This window comes from Cucumis melo, chromosome 11 (genome assembly GCF_025177605.1).
Source record: "Cucumis melo cultivar AY chromosome 11, USDA_Cmelo_AY_1.0, whole genome shotgun sequence".
Lineage (NCBI taxonomy): Eukaryota > Viridiplantae > Streptophyta > Magnoliopsida > Cucurbitales > Cucurbitaceae > Cucumis > Cucumis melo.
In genome coordinates, this window is record NC_066867.1 from 4,418,034 (window position 1) to 4,436,757 (window position 18,724).

General features: G+C 33.2%; 1 protein-coding gene across 2 annotated transcripts; it reads left to right on the forward strand.

Moving 5' to 3' along the window:
• The first annotated feature begins 3,551 nt into the window (after window positions 1-3,551).
• On the forward strand, window positions 3,552-11,771 carry LOC103497490 (cell division control protein 48 homolog C-like). Of its 2 annotated transcripts, none has more exons than XM_051079685.1 (13): window positions 3,552-3,783; window positions 4,398-4,511; window positions 4,645-4,757; window positions 5,252-6,228; window positions 6,846-7,462; window positions 7,854-8,006; window positions 9,171-9,287; window positions 9,384-9,488; window positions 10,111-10,176; window positions 10,309-10,373; window positions 10,449-10,650; window positions 11,266-11,403; window positions 11,496-11,771. In XM_051079685.1, the coding sequence occupies exons 2-13, from the start codon at window positions 4,470-4,472 to the stop codon at window positions 11,541-11,543; spliced, it is 2,643 nt and encodes an 880-aa protein (XP_050935642.1). In that variant the 5' UTR covers window positions 3,552-3,783; window positions 4,398-4,469; the 3' UTR covers window positions 11,544-11,771. The 2 variants fall into 2 exon arrangements, with proteins under 2 accessions (XP_050935642.1, XP_016902176.1); XM_017046687.2 differs by having other exon boundaries at window positions 3,595-3,783; window positions 4,629-4,757.
• The last annotated feature ends 6,953 nt before the right edge of the window (window positions 11,772-18,724 follow it).

Genomic DNA, 18,724 nt, shown 5'->3' on the forward strand with positions numbered 1-18,724 from the left:
GTTTAGGCATTAGGCGAGAAGAACCTCTAAACGATATTATGGGCGTTTAAGGTATGCTTGGCTAGGTGAGGAAGGCAGCCACTTAGAGATTATTTAGGGCCTTGAGATGCTAGACGAGATAGCATGGGGTTGGGTGAGAAGTAAGGCACCGAGAAAGGCTTAGAGATTAGTAATGCGTTAACATTAGGCGTTTGGGCTTGTCAAGGGACATTGGGCATTTTGGTTAGGCGAGACGATGGAAAGGTGGAGTTGGTGAAGTGCTTTACTGGTGTCCTTGCATGCTTAATTTAGATTTCAGCAAGTAAGTGGTGTTAATAAAGGTCTATGCAAGGATCAATATAAGTAGGTCACTTCATATAGACATTTTCCCAAAATACTCGTGCGTTTTCACTGAAATTACTCTCAAAAGATCATAAATTGAGTCTAGCTTTTAGTCCAGGGTTGGTGGAAAAGTTTGAGCAAGGGAGGTTGAGTTTGAGTTGAAGAAAGTGAAGAAGGTCAATTTTTGGGTGAATCTGAGCAAGGTGTACTTCTGAAAGGCTATAGAGGTTATCCTTTGAAATTTCAAGTTGATATTTTGAGGTAAAAAAACTAAGATATTTTTAAGAAACTTTGTAGAAGAAAGTTTCCTCAAAAGAGTTGTGGATTTTTTGTTATGATTTTACAAAGCTGGGTTATGTTTCTGAATAAAAATTAAGTTTCTAGGCAAGTTAGTGGTTGGTCGAGTGACAAGGTAAGCTAGGTGAAATGGGTGGGTGTTTCGATGTCCAAAGAGGTTAGTGACACATTTTTTACTTTTGTTGGACACATAGCCTACTCGCAAGGCACGCGTGACAAGTTGTGCGCCAGAAGGGTTGTGCAAGATGCAAGGCGCGCAACAAGCCCTGTGTAAATGGGGGTTGTGAGAGACACCAGGCACGCGCGACCTAGTTAGGCGCGGAGCGTGTCTGTGCGTGAGGTTAGCACGCAGGCATGCCTAATGCATGTAGCCAAGCCCTTGCCACCCAACCATGTGCGTTAGATAGTGTCATGAGGTGTTTTGGGGCCTTTTTGTGGTTTTTGGAAATTTTAAGTGCTCTTTTGATATTTTCATGGTTAAGGGAAGTTAAATGGATTATTTAACCATAGTTTCAGGTGAATAAGAGGTTGGAAAAATTTATAGACCAAGGACTTGAGCTTGTATCTATGAGTGAAAAATAGATTTATTGAAGTGATTTCAAGCATGTTCTTAAGCTATTGTTCATGAATAATTTATCTTAAATGTTTAAGCTATTTTATGAATGATTTTCAAGCATGTTATTGTTTAATGTATTTATTCAAGAATATTGTTTCCTGAGGAATGTTTAAGGTTTACTAAAAAACGAGTTGATCAAGTATTATGAGGTTTATAAGCTCTTTATGCAAAAAGGATTCTTTGAGGAAGTTTAAGGCTATGGTTTTATAAATGTTTATATCGGAACCAAGATGTTTCAAATTATCTCCTAACAAGGTAGGATTAAAGGGTGTCGAGGAATTGAGATAAAAACACTTATCTCCAAGATTGAAGCTATGAATGCCTATCGTCCAAGAAAAGGGATTGGGATACCCATCTCGTTTAAAGTTGGTATCGAGTAATCTCTACCACCTCCTAAGAGTAGATACTTGGGTTTCAAGCAGGAAAAACAAGGATTTTAGTTATTGTTTCTTAAATATTTACTATTAATGTTATTGTCTATCGTTTACTGTTTCAAAGAATTTATGAATCATTGTTTTGAAAAGTTTATGTTATTTAGAAAAAAAAAAACTATCACTCACTGGACTCGTTTAGCTCACGCTCTTCAAAATGCTTTTCCACTTTCCAAGTAGAGACCGTGTCCTCGGAGTTTGAATCACTGTTATCTGTCTGCTTAAGGATTTTGTTTTGTTATTGTATGTGTCCTGTTATTTTGTACTTGTGATCAATTAGTCTTTTGTAATGTTAGATTTAGGTTTTTGGGAAGGCTATTGTTAGGCTTTGTTTTATGTAAATAAGGTTACGTTTTATCTGTAAAAACTTATATAAAGTTTGTTTAATGAAAAGGGTTTTACCCAATTGTGTTTAAATTTTATGTGCTAGTTTTCGATGTTGTTTATTGTTTAAGGGTTTAAGTTGAAGTAGGAGATATCGGTTGACTTCACGCCACATCTCGGGCCAAGCAAGGAGATGCTCGGGGTGGGGTGTGACATGGGTCATTCCACTAAAGTCCCGTAATTGCATTCCCCTCTTTATAGATATATTTGTGTCCATCTGATATAACCATGATCAGTAAGTTAATTATTCACAAGTTGTTCATAACCTTGGCTGGATCAAAATACCGTTTTACCCTCGAGATTACGTCGTGCTCCTTAAGTCTCACCGATCCACTATTAAACAATTGGTTTTAGGTCCAACATCTAAATCAAATCCATCTTGGGTTAATGAGAGAGTGAGACTCTTTGTTCACGACTTGGATTCAATCCTTAAGAGAACAACATATCTACTAACCTTAAAGCGAGTAGGAGTGAATTACGTCTTGCATCCTATGTCCCTATCCATTCACTTGGTCTTACTCCTGAAATAGAAGGCTTATTAGGCCAACGCTATTGAGCTGCCCGCACCTATGAAAATTTAAGGATAATTTTGTTTGAATAGAAGTTCATAGTTAGTTTAAGATTAAGATTAAGTTATCTTAGGTCATTATAATCGAAATAGTCAATTTTACATAATCAACGGTGTTATAACTTAAAAGTGACTATTTCATGATTCCAATCTTATGCAAACTGTTAACATATGTGCCCCAACTTCCATGTCTCTACATAAACAATTTAGGATTACAATGTTTGTACTAACTACAAATTAGGTTGCATCCATAGTGTCCCTAGAATAAGGTGTCCAACCTTATTCATATACTATAGACCATTTGGACTATATATTCTCGAACTTGATCCACGTTTATATATCTACATAAAGTTCAAGCCTATACTAGATGGTCCTTTTTCTCATCTTTCTATTTAACGAAAATAGAGAAATTTTTACAGATTTTTCATGAAAAGTTGCTACAAAGTGGTTTGCTCTCCTAATCAGTCGAGTCCCAAGACCTTAGTTTATTGGATTCAAGATTTTAATATTCAATTTTCACTAATAAGTCATCAATAAACCCTTAAATAAGTCATCAATAAACCCTTAAATAGAATATAATTTTAAAATACAAACTACGACATAAATTCCAACAAAGTAAAGTGAAAAAAGTCGAGAATAACAAAAAGTGGAAAAATGCATAACTTTTTTTTATTTTTTTCAAATACTTGACAAGTTAAAAACATCAAGATTGTCTTTATTTACTTCACATTTTTTAAATGACAAGTAATACAAATGTCTAAATATTCATCTTTTCTCCGTTTTTCTTTAAAAAAAAAAAAGGAAAAAAAATATTTTCCCTCCTTTTCCTCGTAATTTCGTTTTTTTTCCTCGAATATATTTTCCTCAAATTTTCTTTTTTTCCCAATTTCACAAAAAAAAACCCTATTTTTTTCTTTTCGTGACCCTTCCGCTACTTTTTTCAAAAATCCCTAGCTACGACCCCCCAAGGCCAGCTCCACCGCACCCCCCCCCCCCCCCTCCCCACACACACACACCGAAAGCCCCCCTCCGATTTTCTTCTCGCCGAACGCCCCCACCGGATTTCTTCTCGCCGAACGCCCCTCCCACCGAATTTCTTCTCGCCGAACGCCGGTTTCACCCCAACGAACTCATCGCCCACGTTCAGCGGCCCCAAGCTCCATCAGGTGATTCTTCTGCTCTTACTTGTTACCGCTAATAGATAATCTTTGCTTACTGTTTTCTTTGGATTACTAGAGAGAAGGAAAACTGTTGCATCTCTTCCTTTGTTTTCTTTTGTTAATCACTAATAGATAGCACATTCAAATGTCACTCTTTCCTCCAAGAATGTGAAGAACCTTGAAAAGGGTTTCTCTTTATACCTCTATTTTGAAGCAAATTGGATTTTTCTTTTATCTAATGTTGCATTTGAACTCATATGTTGTTTGTCTCTTGGTTTTGCTTTTTTGTAATTTGTTTCTGAAATTTATTGATTCTTCCTCATTTGCTTTGTGATTACTGTTGTTGTTTGTAATTAATTTTTCACTTTTCATGTTCTTCTCGATTTTTAACGTTTTAGTTATTGCTTAGTTATTTATTTGTCAAATGACTTCTGATGGTTGCTCTGGGACAGTCATCCATGATTCACAAATGCGGTCAAGCCTCTTGGGGGCTTTGACTTTACTCAACAATAATGGTTTTTCTTGGCCTTAATTTCTTTGTTTCTACAAATAATTGAAAATTTGTTTGTTGGTGCCTTCAGTTCAGTTCTTATAGTTTACTTCGTGTTTTTGATCAACAGTTTGTGCTGATTTGGTTCGGGGTGCCAAAGACAAGAGACTGAGGGTTAAGGGACCTGTGAGGATGCCAGCTAATGTCCTGCACATCGCCACAAGGAAGTCACCCTGCGGTGAAGGTAATTTTGAATCCATGACTTATTTTAAGATTAACTGTAAGCCTGGTTATTGTCAAATGTTTTGGCAAAACCATGTTTTTTTCTTGAAAGTGATCTAGTCTAACTCATTGGTTTCAGATACGTTTTTACGTAGGTATATGAAAGTTCTTGCAGTCCTCCAAGAAGGTCTCCAGTAGTTGGTAGAAGAAGTCATTCACCTATTAGAATACTAGCTCGATCACACTCCCGATCATTTTCACCACGGAGGTAACTTGATGCCTAATGAATTTGTTTTGTCACATTTGCCTTTTAAAGGAAGACTATTAGTTTGAAAACACATTTGCCTCTTTTAAGGATCATATAGTTTCAAACTTCTCTTTATTAATTTACAACTGTTTACTATTTAGACTTAAGCATTCAAATGAAATCATAGTTTTCTTCTACGAAAATTGAGATTGGGCTACTTGATTATTGATACATTTAAGGACACATAGTTGATACTCCCCACCACACCTTAGAAAACACACACATTCAAATATTATTTCAGCATCTTTTTGATACTCTAAATTTGTAGTTTCACACATTTTAATGCTTCCTAAAATTTGTACTTATTACTTCACTCTTCGATTCTTTTTAATACTTTTTAGTACTCCCTAAAATTTTATTTTTATGTATTCTTGTATTCTTTCATATTATACTTGAAATTGATAACATGTCTCAATTATGGTATTCTCCCTGTCTCTAACGCTAAACACTGTTAGGTTTAAAACATCTCCTCATCTAAGGGACGTGGTGGAGATGGCCGGTGGCAAATCACCGTCTGTTGTGAACCGTGGGTTCCTTCTTCAGCGTATTAAGTCTTGTCGTCACAAATGTCCCACCGTCGATGACATCGTCGATCATCTCCAGTCCACTTACAGGGACTACCGAACCCTCAAGAAATCACCCTTCACTTCGATCGTCCAAAAAACCCTTGATTCACATCTCAACAAAACCCCTAAATCCGTTCCCTCTTCTTCCACACCCAACAAAATCAAGCGCCGATTACAAGATTCTAAAACCGAAGATGCCAATTGCAGTACCATTGGAAAGAAGCGCCCTAAGAGAGTTGATGTAGGTGAACAGAGGTTGCAGAATATGGAGAATATGCACCTCAGGAGGATACAACACAACAATCAGGATGATTCTTCTTCGTCTTTGTCTTCATCTTCTTCGACAGATTCTGGTAACAGTGGTGATGGAGCAGTGTCAACGTCGGAGGATGCTATATATGGGGAAGAAGTGGAGCCGGAGTATGATTTGATGAAGTTGATGCTTCGAACATCTTATGCGGAGTCAAAGAAACTGAAGAATGAGCATTTGGAGAAGAGTATGGAGTTGGAAGTTGCTATAGATGATAAGGTTGCTGAAAAAATTAATGTGGGGAATGAAGGGAATGCAAACAAGGAGATATTGAGGAAGGAAAAGCAGAGTTCTCTTAATGGGGAAGAAATAGAAGGGCCTTGGTTTAAGGATTTGGGAGGGATGAAAAGTGTGCTAGACGAATTGAAGATGGAGGTGATTGTACCACTTTACCATCCTCAGGTCCCATTGTGGTTGGGGGTTCGGCCGATGGCTGGAATTTTGCTTCATGGACCCCCTGGTTGTGGGAAGACTAAATTGGCTCATGCCATTGCCAATGAAACTGGTGTGCCTTTCTATAAGATTTCTGCAACAGAGATCATGTCGGGTGTATCAGGTACGTTTTCATTTTGCACAAATAGTAGAAATTATGTGTTTGAATGGTGAATCTATGTGGTTAAATTGATGTAGAGATTTGAAATTTGGTTATGAGATAGGGCAATATTCTTGCAATATATCATGTTATTGTCATTGTACAGTACTGATAGGGTTAAGCTTTTCATTTTGGAAAACGAATTTTGGGATGCATCCTTTTGAGTATTATTATCAATATTATAGTTGTTGGTGAATTGTTAGTATTAAACTCTGCAGCTTTCATTGGTATTCTATATTGTTTTATCTTGACCTTTCAATAGTTCGAATCCAACACTAGATAGATTTTTCTTAGTGATACTTAAACTGTTAAACTTGCAATTTTGAATTTGTGGTATTTATTTGTAATATGTACACAAATATAATGGAGTTATTAAGTTGATGAAAAGTTGTCTCTAAAACTTCAATCATAGAAACTTTGGACAATTTTACTACTGTTTTCAAGTTCAACTTTCAATGCTGCTTGAACATTTTTCTTTCCTCAAACCTTTTCTTTATTGCTGAATATGTTATTTTTATGTCTGATTATTAAAAGTAATTGTATTCTTTATTTATTTCTATTTTTATTTCTGAAATTTTTAGGTGCGTCAGAAGAAAATATTAGAGAGCTCTTTTCCAAAGCCTATAGGACTGCACCATCAATTGTTTTTATTGATGAGATCGATGCAATTGCATCAAAGAGAGAAAATCTACAGAGAGAAATGGAGAGACGGATTGTAACACAATTAATGACTTGCATGGATGGGTTCCACAAGCTTGTAGATTCTAAGGATACAAGTTCAAAGAATGATAATTCCAATGTTAGACCAGGATATGTTCTTGTAATTGGTGCTACCAATAGGCCTGATGCTGTTGATCCTGCATTAAGGAGGCCTGGTCGTTTTGATCGTGAGATCGTATTAGGTGTTCCAGATGAAAATGCAAGGGCTGAAATCCTCACTGTTCTTACTAGCAACTTGAGACTCGAAGGTTCATTTGATCTTTTGAAAATAGCTAGGGCAACACCAGGGTTTGTTGGAGCTGATTTAACAGCATTGGCTAATAAGGCTGGTAATCTTGCCATGAAGAGAATAATTGATCAAAGAAAATGTGAGTTATCTACTGATTTTGCTGATAATGAACATATAGAAGATTGGTGGAGGCAACCTTGGTTGCCCGAGGAGATGGAAAAATTAGCAATAACCATGACCGACTTTGAGGTGAGCAAATATATATGTATCTTTAATGATGTTTTGGACCCTTGTGCGATTTAATCTCTTTTTGGATGTGAATCGTTTTTTGTAATTATTTGCTAGGTCTTATTTTTTGCTTGGACTCCTGTTCTCTAAAATGTTCCCTTTTTGGGGATTTGGCATTTTTTTGTAAAAATTCCCTTGTATTCTTTATTTTTCCTCAATGACAGTTTCCAGTGGGGTTTTTTTTTTTTTTTTTTTTTTTTTTTTTTTTTTTTTTTAATTATAATAATAATTATATTATTATTATTATATATTTTTTCAAGGATGCTTATTTCATGTAAGTTCTTGATTTATTTTTCAAATGAATGATATTGACTAGATTTGTCATTCTCTTCTATTCTGTGATATTCTACAGGAAGCAATACAAATGGTACAACCATCATTGAGAAGAGAAGGGTTTTCTGCAATTCCCAGTGTAAAGTGGGAGGATGTTGGAGGCTTAGAACAACTAAGAGCAGAGTTTGAACGCTACGTAGTTAGACGTGTAAAGTATCCAGAGGATTATGAGGTATTTATTTCTGGTTTTTCTATAAATTCAGAAAATATATTTTTTTTGTTCCTCATTCCCTCGATTTTTTTCTGATTGTATAATTGTGTTGCTGACAGTCAGTCAAAATTATCCTTTTGTCTTTGTTAATAAAAGTTTGGTTCCTTATTTAAAAAGATTCACTTGAATACTAGAATTCGAGAATAATTTCTATCGTAATGCTTTGGTTTAGGACTTTAGGTAGATCTGATCAAATTAGAGAAGAAAATTTATTCTTCAGTTTTGGCTTTTCAAGCTTAATGCTCCTTAGTTTTGTAAATTTCATTTTACCAATAAAATCTTAGGTTTTGATTGGTATGGAATTTGGATTCTGCTCTAGGTTTTGGATTGTGTGATTGAAATAGTTGAAATTCTGAAAACATCATTTTTATGTTTACATTGTATTCAAATTTGGAAATGCAGTCTGCACTACATATAGAAAAAAACGCTTTGATAAACTTTGATAAATATAGCACTTTATGTTGTAAGCTCATGTAATTGTTGTTCAATTTAAATATTTCTAATATATCATATTATTAATTATATGACCTTGTATGATAATAATTATTAAAAAATTTAACATTTAACAATGAAACATGTCCGTAAATGAATTAATATTAGTTGAGATTTAATCTTATGTTTAGTTGGTAGTTAGAACTGTTTTTATGGTTTATAATTGTGTTTGTGTTTGTATATATTGATTAGGAACAAAAATCCTCTATTACAAAAGATCAAGAACAGCCTAACGGGCCAAGGGACAAGAAGGCCCTCCCCCTACAATCTTACAAAAAAATGGCCAACTTAATTTAAATCAACGAGGAAGGTGGATTAATAATGATTCTTAATTTTATATTATTAAACATCTTCTGACCAATTGTTTAAATTGGAAATCACTTTCTAACTATGCTCCCAAACACATATGAGATGTTGGAAACATGAAATGCAACTATGTTTTTTATTGAACCTCTTATTTTCAAATTTCTGGTTGCAGAATGTTAACCAAATGTACCCTAAATTTTTGTCTATAAAATATGGTTCTTTTATGCCTCTTTTCTACATGGTTTAGAATTTCTGGTGGTTTGCTTGTTCTTGCTGCATTTTGTCAAATTTTTTTAACCCAAATTCAATTACTCTTAATTGTTCTAGGGCTTTGGTGTAGATCTAGAGACTGGATTCTTGTTATATGGTCCTCCAGGATGTGGTAAAACACTAATTGCTAAGGCCGTTGCAAATGAGGCTGGAGCTAACTTCATTCACATTAAGGTTTGGAATTGAAGTGACTCAAAACTTAAAGCAGTAGTTTATTATGGATGGTATTATTGCCTTTATACACACACGTATTAACCATTTCTTGCACAGGGGCCCGAGTTACTAAATAAATATGTTGGAGAAAGTGAACTTGCTGTTCGGACACTATTTAGTCGGGCAAGGACGTGCTCACCCTGCATTCTATTTTTTGATGAAGTATGTGACTCTTGCATTACGTTTTTTTTTTTTTGGAAAGGAGACTCTTTATTATTGCATAAGAATACTCAAAAGTACAAGTGATATGTGACTCAATTCATTACTATTTGCTAGTTATTGTTGATAATCATTTTTGTATTTATGACATAAGGGTTTGTACAAGGAATAGTATACATCTACGGTAGTGATTACATCAGTATATATTTAGTTTACCCATGAAGCTGAACGAAACCCAACATTTTAAGAAGGTTCTAGACTTTATGCTATCAAAATATTTACTTTTAAGCTGCGTCATCTCTCATCTCTATTTCAAACTTTATTTGCAAGTGTTCCTTTCTTTTGAAACAAAGGGATTTTGTTAATTGCAAAGAATCAATTGAAAAATAGGAACGGAGGGGATCATAATTTTTTTTCCAATCCATATCAATAAGCAAAAAATCATAGTTACAATGAAATTTACTACGGGCACCCCGAAAAGGGAAGCTCTAAAATTGATGATCACCTAAACCTTCCCTTTTCTCTAGAATGTTATGGATGTGTGGCTGATTGACAGAAGAAAGATCTAAACATATGTATGATTATTTTTCTATTATATTTTTGTTTTGTTTTCAATTGTTTGTAGGTGGATGCCTTAACAACAAAACGTGGTAAAGAAGGGGGTTGGGTAGTGGAGCGATTATTGAACCAGGTTTGATGAAGTGCCATGCGATGAATTGCTTACAATTTTCTTGTGCTTAGGGTCTTGAGTTTTCCTTTTCTATCCTTGTTTTTTAGACTCGTTGGTTCACTGTGTTAAAATGGATCCACTTCATTTTTGTAGTTACTCATAGAGTTGGATGGAGCAGAACAACGACGAGGTGTCTTTGTTATTGGTGCTACAAATAGGTATATCTTTTTCATTTATATGCTTTGGTGAGCTTCATTTTGATCTTAATACTCACAATAATTTTATTTTGGTAGACCCGAGGTCATAGACCCTGCAATTCTGCGACCGGGTAGATTTGGAAAACTTCTTTACGTTCCTCTCCCTGGTCCAACTGAGCGTGGGCTCGTCTTAAAAGCTCTTGGAAGGAAGAAACCTATTGATGTTAGTGTAGATCTACCTGCAATTGGACAAATGGAGGCTTGTGAAAATTTTAGTGGAGCAGATCTTGCTGCATTGGTTAGTGTTTACAATATTTATGTTGTAGGATTAGGGTAGAACCTTAATATATTGAATTATAAAAAATAATAGAATTACAAAATAAACCAACTGTTCAAGATACTTGGACCCTCCTAATATTGAGAATATGTTAGATCACTAGTGATACATACTTATGCTAGGAGGGGTAGAATCTTCAAGAACAGTTAAAGAACAATCAAATATGAATTATATGTTAAAATACCTCAAGAAGAAGTAACAAAGTAACTCCTAGCTTTTCGTGAGGGCTAGACTCTTCCTAATTCCTATACTAGGAACTCTCACTACTAAAGTCTCTCCAACCTCTCTCCAACCTCTCTCCTATTTATAACTAAAAACCCCTATCCCAACTTACTATCCAATTGCCAAAATGCCTCTTATACTAATCCTACAAATACTATAATAATAACAACCCATATAGCTCTAACTAAGTCCCTTATATTTTCTTGTATCAGTGTATTTTGAATATTAGTCTCTCTACTAACACATCTTTGTAGTATCCCATTTAACACATGCATATTAATCATGGTTTTCTCTTTAGCATTTTACTTGGGGAAAGGCTGAAGGTCAAACTCATGTGATTATTATCTGTGACAGATGAACGAAGCTGCAATGGCTGCTTTGGAAGAAAAATTGACATTAGACAACAGTAATATTGAATCAGCATCATGTACAATCAAGATGGTCCATTTTGAGCGTGGGCTAACTAAGATTTCTCCATCTGTGTCAGAAAAGGTTTATTTTCCTTTTATCCTATTGAAAACTAAGTATTCGTGATGTATCATTTTTCTGACTTTTCATTTTTTTCTCTTATTCTTTCGTGACAGCAAAAACATTTTTACGAGATTTTGTCGAAAAGCTTAAAAGCTGCTTAATGAACACGAGACGGGGTACGGTTGCTGGTAAGTTTCAATTACTAGAGGGTTTGTAAGTTTTGCAGTTTAATTTGGACTGAAAATGCAGCAAAAAAGAGTTTCACAGAATGAGAAATATTATTGATTGTCGGAAAATTATTGTAAATGGTGAAATCATTGAAAATATTTACAAAATTTTGGTACATTAATGGCTTATTTTATCTAATATGCATTCAATTTTGAGCAAAAGTGTATTTTTAGCCGTTAAGGTTTTACAGATGATTTATTTAGGTTTTAACATGGCAAAAGGAAACATTTTCACTTGTGAAAGTTTGAAAATACATTTTGGTAGCTACATGGACACCATGCTGAGTAAGGCAACTAGAATTCTTGTCCGGTATAGTGCTTATATGACTTTATTTATAATGGTAGGAACTACCGGCGTTGCTAATGTGTCTTTTTTAAATAATAATAAAAGAGAATAAAAAATATAACCTCTCAAAAAAAAAAAAAAAAAAAGGGACGTGTTTTAGTCCTAAAGAAAAGGAAAAACACAAAAATGTGAAATAACTCCATAAAAATTAGGGTAAGCAAATGAACAAAATTAAAACCAAGACAAAACTTAAAGAAAAAGAAAAAGGAAGGAGGAAAAAAAAAGGAAGGTAGAGGAGATACCGATCAGAGCAAAAGGTTTAACTCAATTCTAGAAAACTAGAAAAGTTAGGATTGATCTATTTGTATGGATGAAAAAAAAAAGAGAACTACAAAACATATAAAAAAAGTAATATTAAATAACTACTAAGAGTGCAGTAATAAAGCTAGCAAACGAAATTCATAAATAAAACGAAAGGGAAAAAAAAAAAGGAATGAGAGGGTGGATTAACAAAATTCTGTTGAACAAAAGAAGAAGGGAAAGAAGGGAGAGAGTTAAGTATTTATAATATATATTTTATTGTAAATATAATGATATATTATAAATGTAGATATTCATAACCTACGTAGGCTACAATTTTCATATAATTCTCATTCAATTTCATATTGTCACATTCATTCCATTGAATTTTATGATGTATAACTTATATCATGATATGTTCTATAAATAAAGGAGTTGTGTATTTGTAAGACATGTCACAATTGAGTTAAATTGTCTTCTCTTCTCTCTCTTTACTATTCTTTTTTTTTTTTTTGTTCTTGCACTGTTTTTATTTAGTTTTTCGTTCTTTATTTTATAACACGTTATCAACACGACACTGTACAATTTTATCATTTGCAAAAGGTACATTATAATATTAGTTTTTTTTTTTTTTTGTATTCTGGTATTTGTGAATATTCATGAAACAATTCATGTATACATTATGCATAGTTTAAATATTTGAGAATGTAATATTTTATACCTATTGTATGTTATAATTTTATATATTATGTTTACATAGTAATTGTTTGTTAAAAAATATTTTTAGTTCATGATAAGATTATGGTTTAGTTCATCTTAATTTATTTATGATTTATATGATTGTTTATGTTTGGTTTTTATTTTCAATTATTTTAAGATTTATGTACAGTTTATGGGTTTTTTATGATTTGTGTTTATAATTTTGTTGTTTATTTTCTATTAGTTTAAGTTTTGTAATTGTTTTAATAATCTAAATGTTTTTATCAATTTACTTAAGTATATTGTTTTAACTTATTATGTATAAGTATGTTGTAAAATTAACATTTTTGGTGTGTATCGTTGTTAATTGTTCATTATATATATATATATATATATATATATATATATATATATATATATATATATATAAATTTTATTTGTAATTTTAATTATTGTACATTAACATGCATGTTTTGAATTATTATATATGGGTGTCATTGATTTTTGTATCATGTGTATAGTATGATATTTATTTAAGTTGTCTTAGAATGCATGTTTGACATATTTATTAAATTTCTAATGTAAGTTAGTTTTTTTTGTTTTTTGTTATAGTTTTACCATGTCAAGTTTTACTAAATTAGAATTTTTAGTTCTTGATATCAATGGTGATAATTATTTATCATTGATGTTTGATGCGGAAATTTATTTGGATGCCATGAATTTTGGAGAAACGATTAAAGAAGAAAACACGACCTCAAGTTAAGAAAAAGCGAAAGCCATGATTTTTCTTGACATCATCTTCATGAGGGATTAAATATTGAATATCTTACGATAAAAGATCTCTATGAACTATGGAAAATTTTAAAAGAAAGGTATGATTATAAAAAAAAAAGTGTAATTCTTCCTAAAGCTCGATATGATTGGATGCACTTAAGGTTGCAAAATTTTAAATTAGTAAGTGATTATAATTTCGCATTGTTTAAAATTTGTTCTAAATTATTGCTATGCGGAGAAAAAGTTACTGATGAAGATATATTATAGAAAATCTTTTCAACATTTCATGTCTCGAATATGTTCCTGCAGTAGCAATATTGAAAAAGAGGTTTTAAAAAATATTCTGAACTCATATTATGTCTTCTTGTTGCTGAATAAAAATAATGAGTTAGTAATAAAAAACCATGAATCTCGACCAATTGGAGCAACACCATTCCCTGAAGCGAATTTTGTATTTTTAAATAATATTAATGGTCGAGGTTAAGGTCGTGATCGTAATCGTGGCCGAGTTCGTGACTGTGGTAGAGGAAAATGATGCGACGGAATTCTTTGAGTTTCTTGAAGAGAAAAATGATGTTGACGAAGGAGTAACAAATACTTCCTTTAATTATGATAATGTCCAAAACTAATATTTGCATTATTTTTTCTCTATTTAATATTTACTAGTTTATTTACATCTTAAGGCTAGTTTTTTCTTTTTACCAATAGACTTACTGTAATCGTTTTTTTTTTTTAATAAAGAGTTATGGACATTTCTCATATTTTTGTTGACTCAAAGATGAATAATGAATATTTATGTTTGGCAGATAGTGCAACTATGCACACAATACTTAAAAGCAAAAAATATCTTTCTATATTGATAATGCTTGAAGCAAATGTCAAAATAATATCAGGTTCTACAAACTTGATTGAAGGTTTTGATAGAGCAAACCTTATTTTGCCTAGAGGAACAAAATTCATAATTAATAATGTTTTGTTCTCTAATAAGTCAAACAGAAACTTATTGAGTTTCAAAGATATACGCAAAATGGTTATCATGTTGAAACTAACAATAAAAATAATATAGAGTATCTTTATATTACATTATTGTTTCACATGAGAAACTAACAATAAAAATAATATAGAATATCTTTATATTACATTATTGTTTCACATGAGAAGCGTATATTGGAAATACTACCGGCCTTTTCTTTTAGATTATATTATACTCATATAAGAGTAATTGAAACATATACAACTATGAACATGAACCCGAAGTTCAGGAATTTAAATATGTTTACTGTTTGGCATGATCGATTGGGTCATTTTGGGTCAATAATGATGAGAAGAATTATTGAAAATTATCATGGACATTCACTGAAAAACTAGAAGATTCTTCAATCCAATGAATTATCATGTATTGTTTTCTCTTAAGGAAAATTAATTATTAGGCCATCACCAGCCAAAGTGAGAGTTGAGTTACGTACATTTTTTAAACGGATTCATGGTGACATATGTGGACCCATCAATCCACCAAGTTGACCATTTAGATATTTCATGGTTCTAATTGACACATCGAGTAGATGGTCACATGTGTGTTTATTATCAAGTCAAAACTTTGCATTTGTAAGATTACTTACTCAAATAATTAAATTAAAAGTACAGTTTTTTTATTATACAATAAAAAAATGAGGTTACAAGAAATTGTAAACTCTTAGCCAAGGAAGCGAGGCTAAAGAGCTAGTTGACTATGAATGTGAGTAGTTTTTCTCACAAAATGTTTCCAAATTAACTGCATGACTTCTAGACGAATAAGGTGTTTTATACACTAGAATGATGTGATAAGGAATGTGTGAGAATTATTAAAGACGAAATGAGATAATCTTTGTATCTTGTGCAATATAATGTCTCACACTTGTTGTGTGTTTTGGTGTGGGATACTTTATCCTTGTTGTGTGATCTGGGATAAGGTGCTCTATTCGTGCTATGTGATCTGGGATAAGGTCCTCTATTCGTGCTGTGTAATCGTGAATAGGATATCCTATTCATGTTGTGTTATCTTTAATAGAATATCTCATGCTTGTTGTGTGATCTGTTATGAGATGCCCTTTGTTTGTTGTATGATCTGACATGGAAGACGCATTATGCATAATGGGATTAATGAAAATTGTCGAATGCATCGAGATTATTCTGCATGGCTGCAACTTGGCAAAAGAGTGTGGTAAACGCTTGAGCTGAGGAAAGGGGTACAAAGACATAATTGAACATGCAAAATGATTTTATGAGGTGGTGACGTGGTATGCAAAGGGCATACGACATGATAGAACTCATAGTGAAAAAATTGAAAATACCTGATTTTCCTTTCGGATCTTGAACTTTTGATGAAATTGAAGAATTGAGAATTGCTTAATGCCCTGAATAAACATTTTGTTAAGCCAAATAACGTAACGATTGACTAACATGTTATTCATATCGCATGAATTGACAAAATGCACTTATGTTGTGATGAGACGAATTTGATTTATTTAAGGTGTTCATAAAAGACCCTACTCACTAGACAATTTCGTTTAACACTTAAAATGTTTGTTTTATTCACCTCCTCTTAGGTAGCAAAGGATATCCAGCGTGAAAGTTGCAGCCTTGATTGCTCATCGTTCCTTTTGATCACATCATTTTAGTAGTGGCCACTATCTATATGCATAGCCTGTAGTAGTTAAGCGAGGAAGTCCATGGATTGTTTTGAGTTGGGTCTATTGGTCTATTCTAAAGATTGTCAATGGTACTGAAAGTACTTATAACTAAAGTATCAATGAAAATCTTGAAATTCAACAAAGTCTTATTTCCCACGTTAAATTTCCTTACGATTGTTTTAACTCCGCTCATTAGGTGTTTGGTGTGTTACTTTGCGGAGGGTATCACATAAAATGATTAGGCAATCGCGTCTCTGTTCCGTCGCATAGAGTGAATTAGAGCGGGGTGTAACAGATAACATCCTTCAACTCTCTGATACTTAGAACGCATAGTCTGTCTTGCTTAACTATGGCTCCATTTGACCTCAACTGAACCTCAGCCTCTTAGCCCCACTTGGACTTTCCAAGTCTTTTTGAAGTTAACTGTTTTCTAAGTGTCTTCTCACAATCTCAACCACCAGAGAATACCTAACTTGGAACTGAGCTAACAAGCTCTAAACAAAGTTACTCGAATGTCACACAAGACACTCTTCGAAAGTCTCGACTTCCTACTCAAGGCACATGCTACTACATTAACCTTGCTTGGGTGGTATTCTGTTGTGCGGTCATAATCCTTGATCAGCGTAGCTATCTTCTTTGCCTCAAGTTCAGCTCCTTCTAATCAAAGATGTATCTCAAACTCTTATGGTCTATGAAAATATGACACTTCTCACCAAACAGATAGTGTCTCCATGACGAAGCTAAAAATGTATATCATAAATGATACAATTTGGTAGGTCAATTTATGATGTTAATGAAACAAACTTAAGTCCTTGGAGACAAAATTAAATCTAAAGTTGCAAATTCAAAGAAATTGTAGTATGGGAGGGTGCTTAACGTTTTAGCTTCAACCAAAAGAATTTATAGAATTCTACTAATGTTGAAGTAAAAAGTTAAATCCTAGGAAATCTGGGGAAGTAGAAATTCAAATCGAAATCTAAAAACAAATCTCAAGAAGGTGGTTAGAAGACAAAAGAAAGCTACAAGAATGTAAATAAAGTTTTTGGTGTCAAAAAACAAGAAGAATATTAGAGACGATAAGTTACATTCAATTCTTACCTCAAATCTAAAAAGACGTTGAATTAACTCTCAAGAAAAGTAATGAGACTTAGGGCATTAGGGAATTATTGCAAATTTTATCATTGAAGTACAAGAGAAAAATGAGAATGCTTACCATTCTTGACTCTTAATCAAGTCACCTTTAGAAATCAAACTCGCTTGATTTTCTTTTGGTAATTTGACTAAGATCCAAGAATTGGGAGTAATTGATATTCATTCTAAATTGAAGGAATAATCAAGACATGAAACAAAACTTTCTCTATTTGAACCCTAAATCATTCAAACAACAAGAAGGCATTTCAATTTATAAGAGAACTTCACAATGACAAAATTGACAATTGAACCGAAGGAAATTCACGGTAGAATTCATCTTTTATTTCCATTCTAGAATTCATCTTTTATTTTCATTTTAATTCTAACCTTAAATTGAACTCAATTTTATTAGTCGTGGCCCGGTAGAAATGATGAATTCAATTCAATTTTTATTGGAAATCAAAGAGACTCTAGCAAGCTCAAGAACAACATTCAAATCAAGATTAACATGCTTCAATTAAATTAAATTCAAGAACTCTAACTTTAATTTTCAAACAAAAACTAAATGTCTTGCACATTGGAACACCTTGCATGCTCATACATTCAAGAAACAAGAATCAATTTTGCAAACAAAAATTTACAGAATGGAAGAAAATTAAAGAACCGAAGCATACTAGACTAAAAAAAAATGGAAAGAATTTTATTGGGAGAAAATTGATACTAGGGCTCTTTTACAAGTAATGAAGTGATGAAATTGTGAATTGATGAAGAATTGGGGAGAAATTAGGGTATTTATAGGAAAAAATAAAAATAAATGCTCGGAAGTTTCGAACTAATAACCTGAAGGACGCGCTTAAATTGACGGAAAAACGGTGACTTTCCGAAAGTTGGCATTTACAACTTTGCCACTCCGGACTATGAAAAAACAATTATTTTGCAGTTGGGAGATTCGAAACCAGGATGTCTGAGGAGGGCGCATCACAGTGAGGCGACACGTGGCGGCTGGCGAGAGCCGCACGCGGGAAGTTCAAACAATTCCGAATTTAATTTGCGTCTGTTGAGTTTTGTGGCGCGCGTGGTTCTGACGTCGATACGTGTCAAGGACTTTCAACTTATTTACGAAAATGTCATCCTATTAACTGTTGAAGAATTTATTTGCGTCCTTTGAGATTTGAACGCGCGATCAGGGGGTCGAAAATGCGGAAATTATTACCCTTTTTTCAGCACACAAACAAAGTATCCTCTTTCGGCCACTT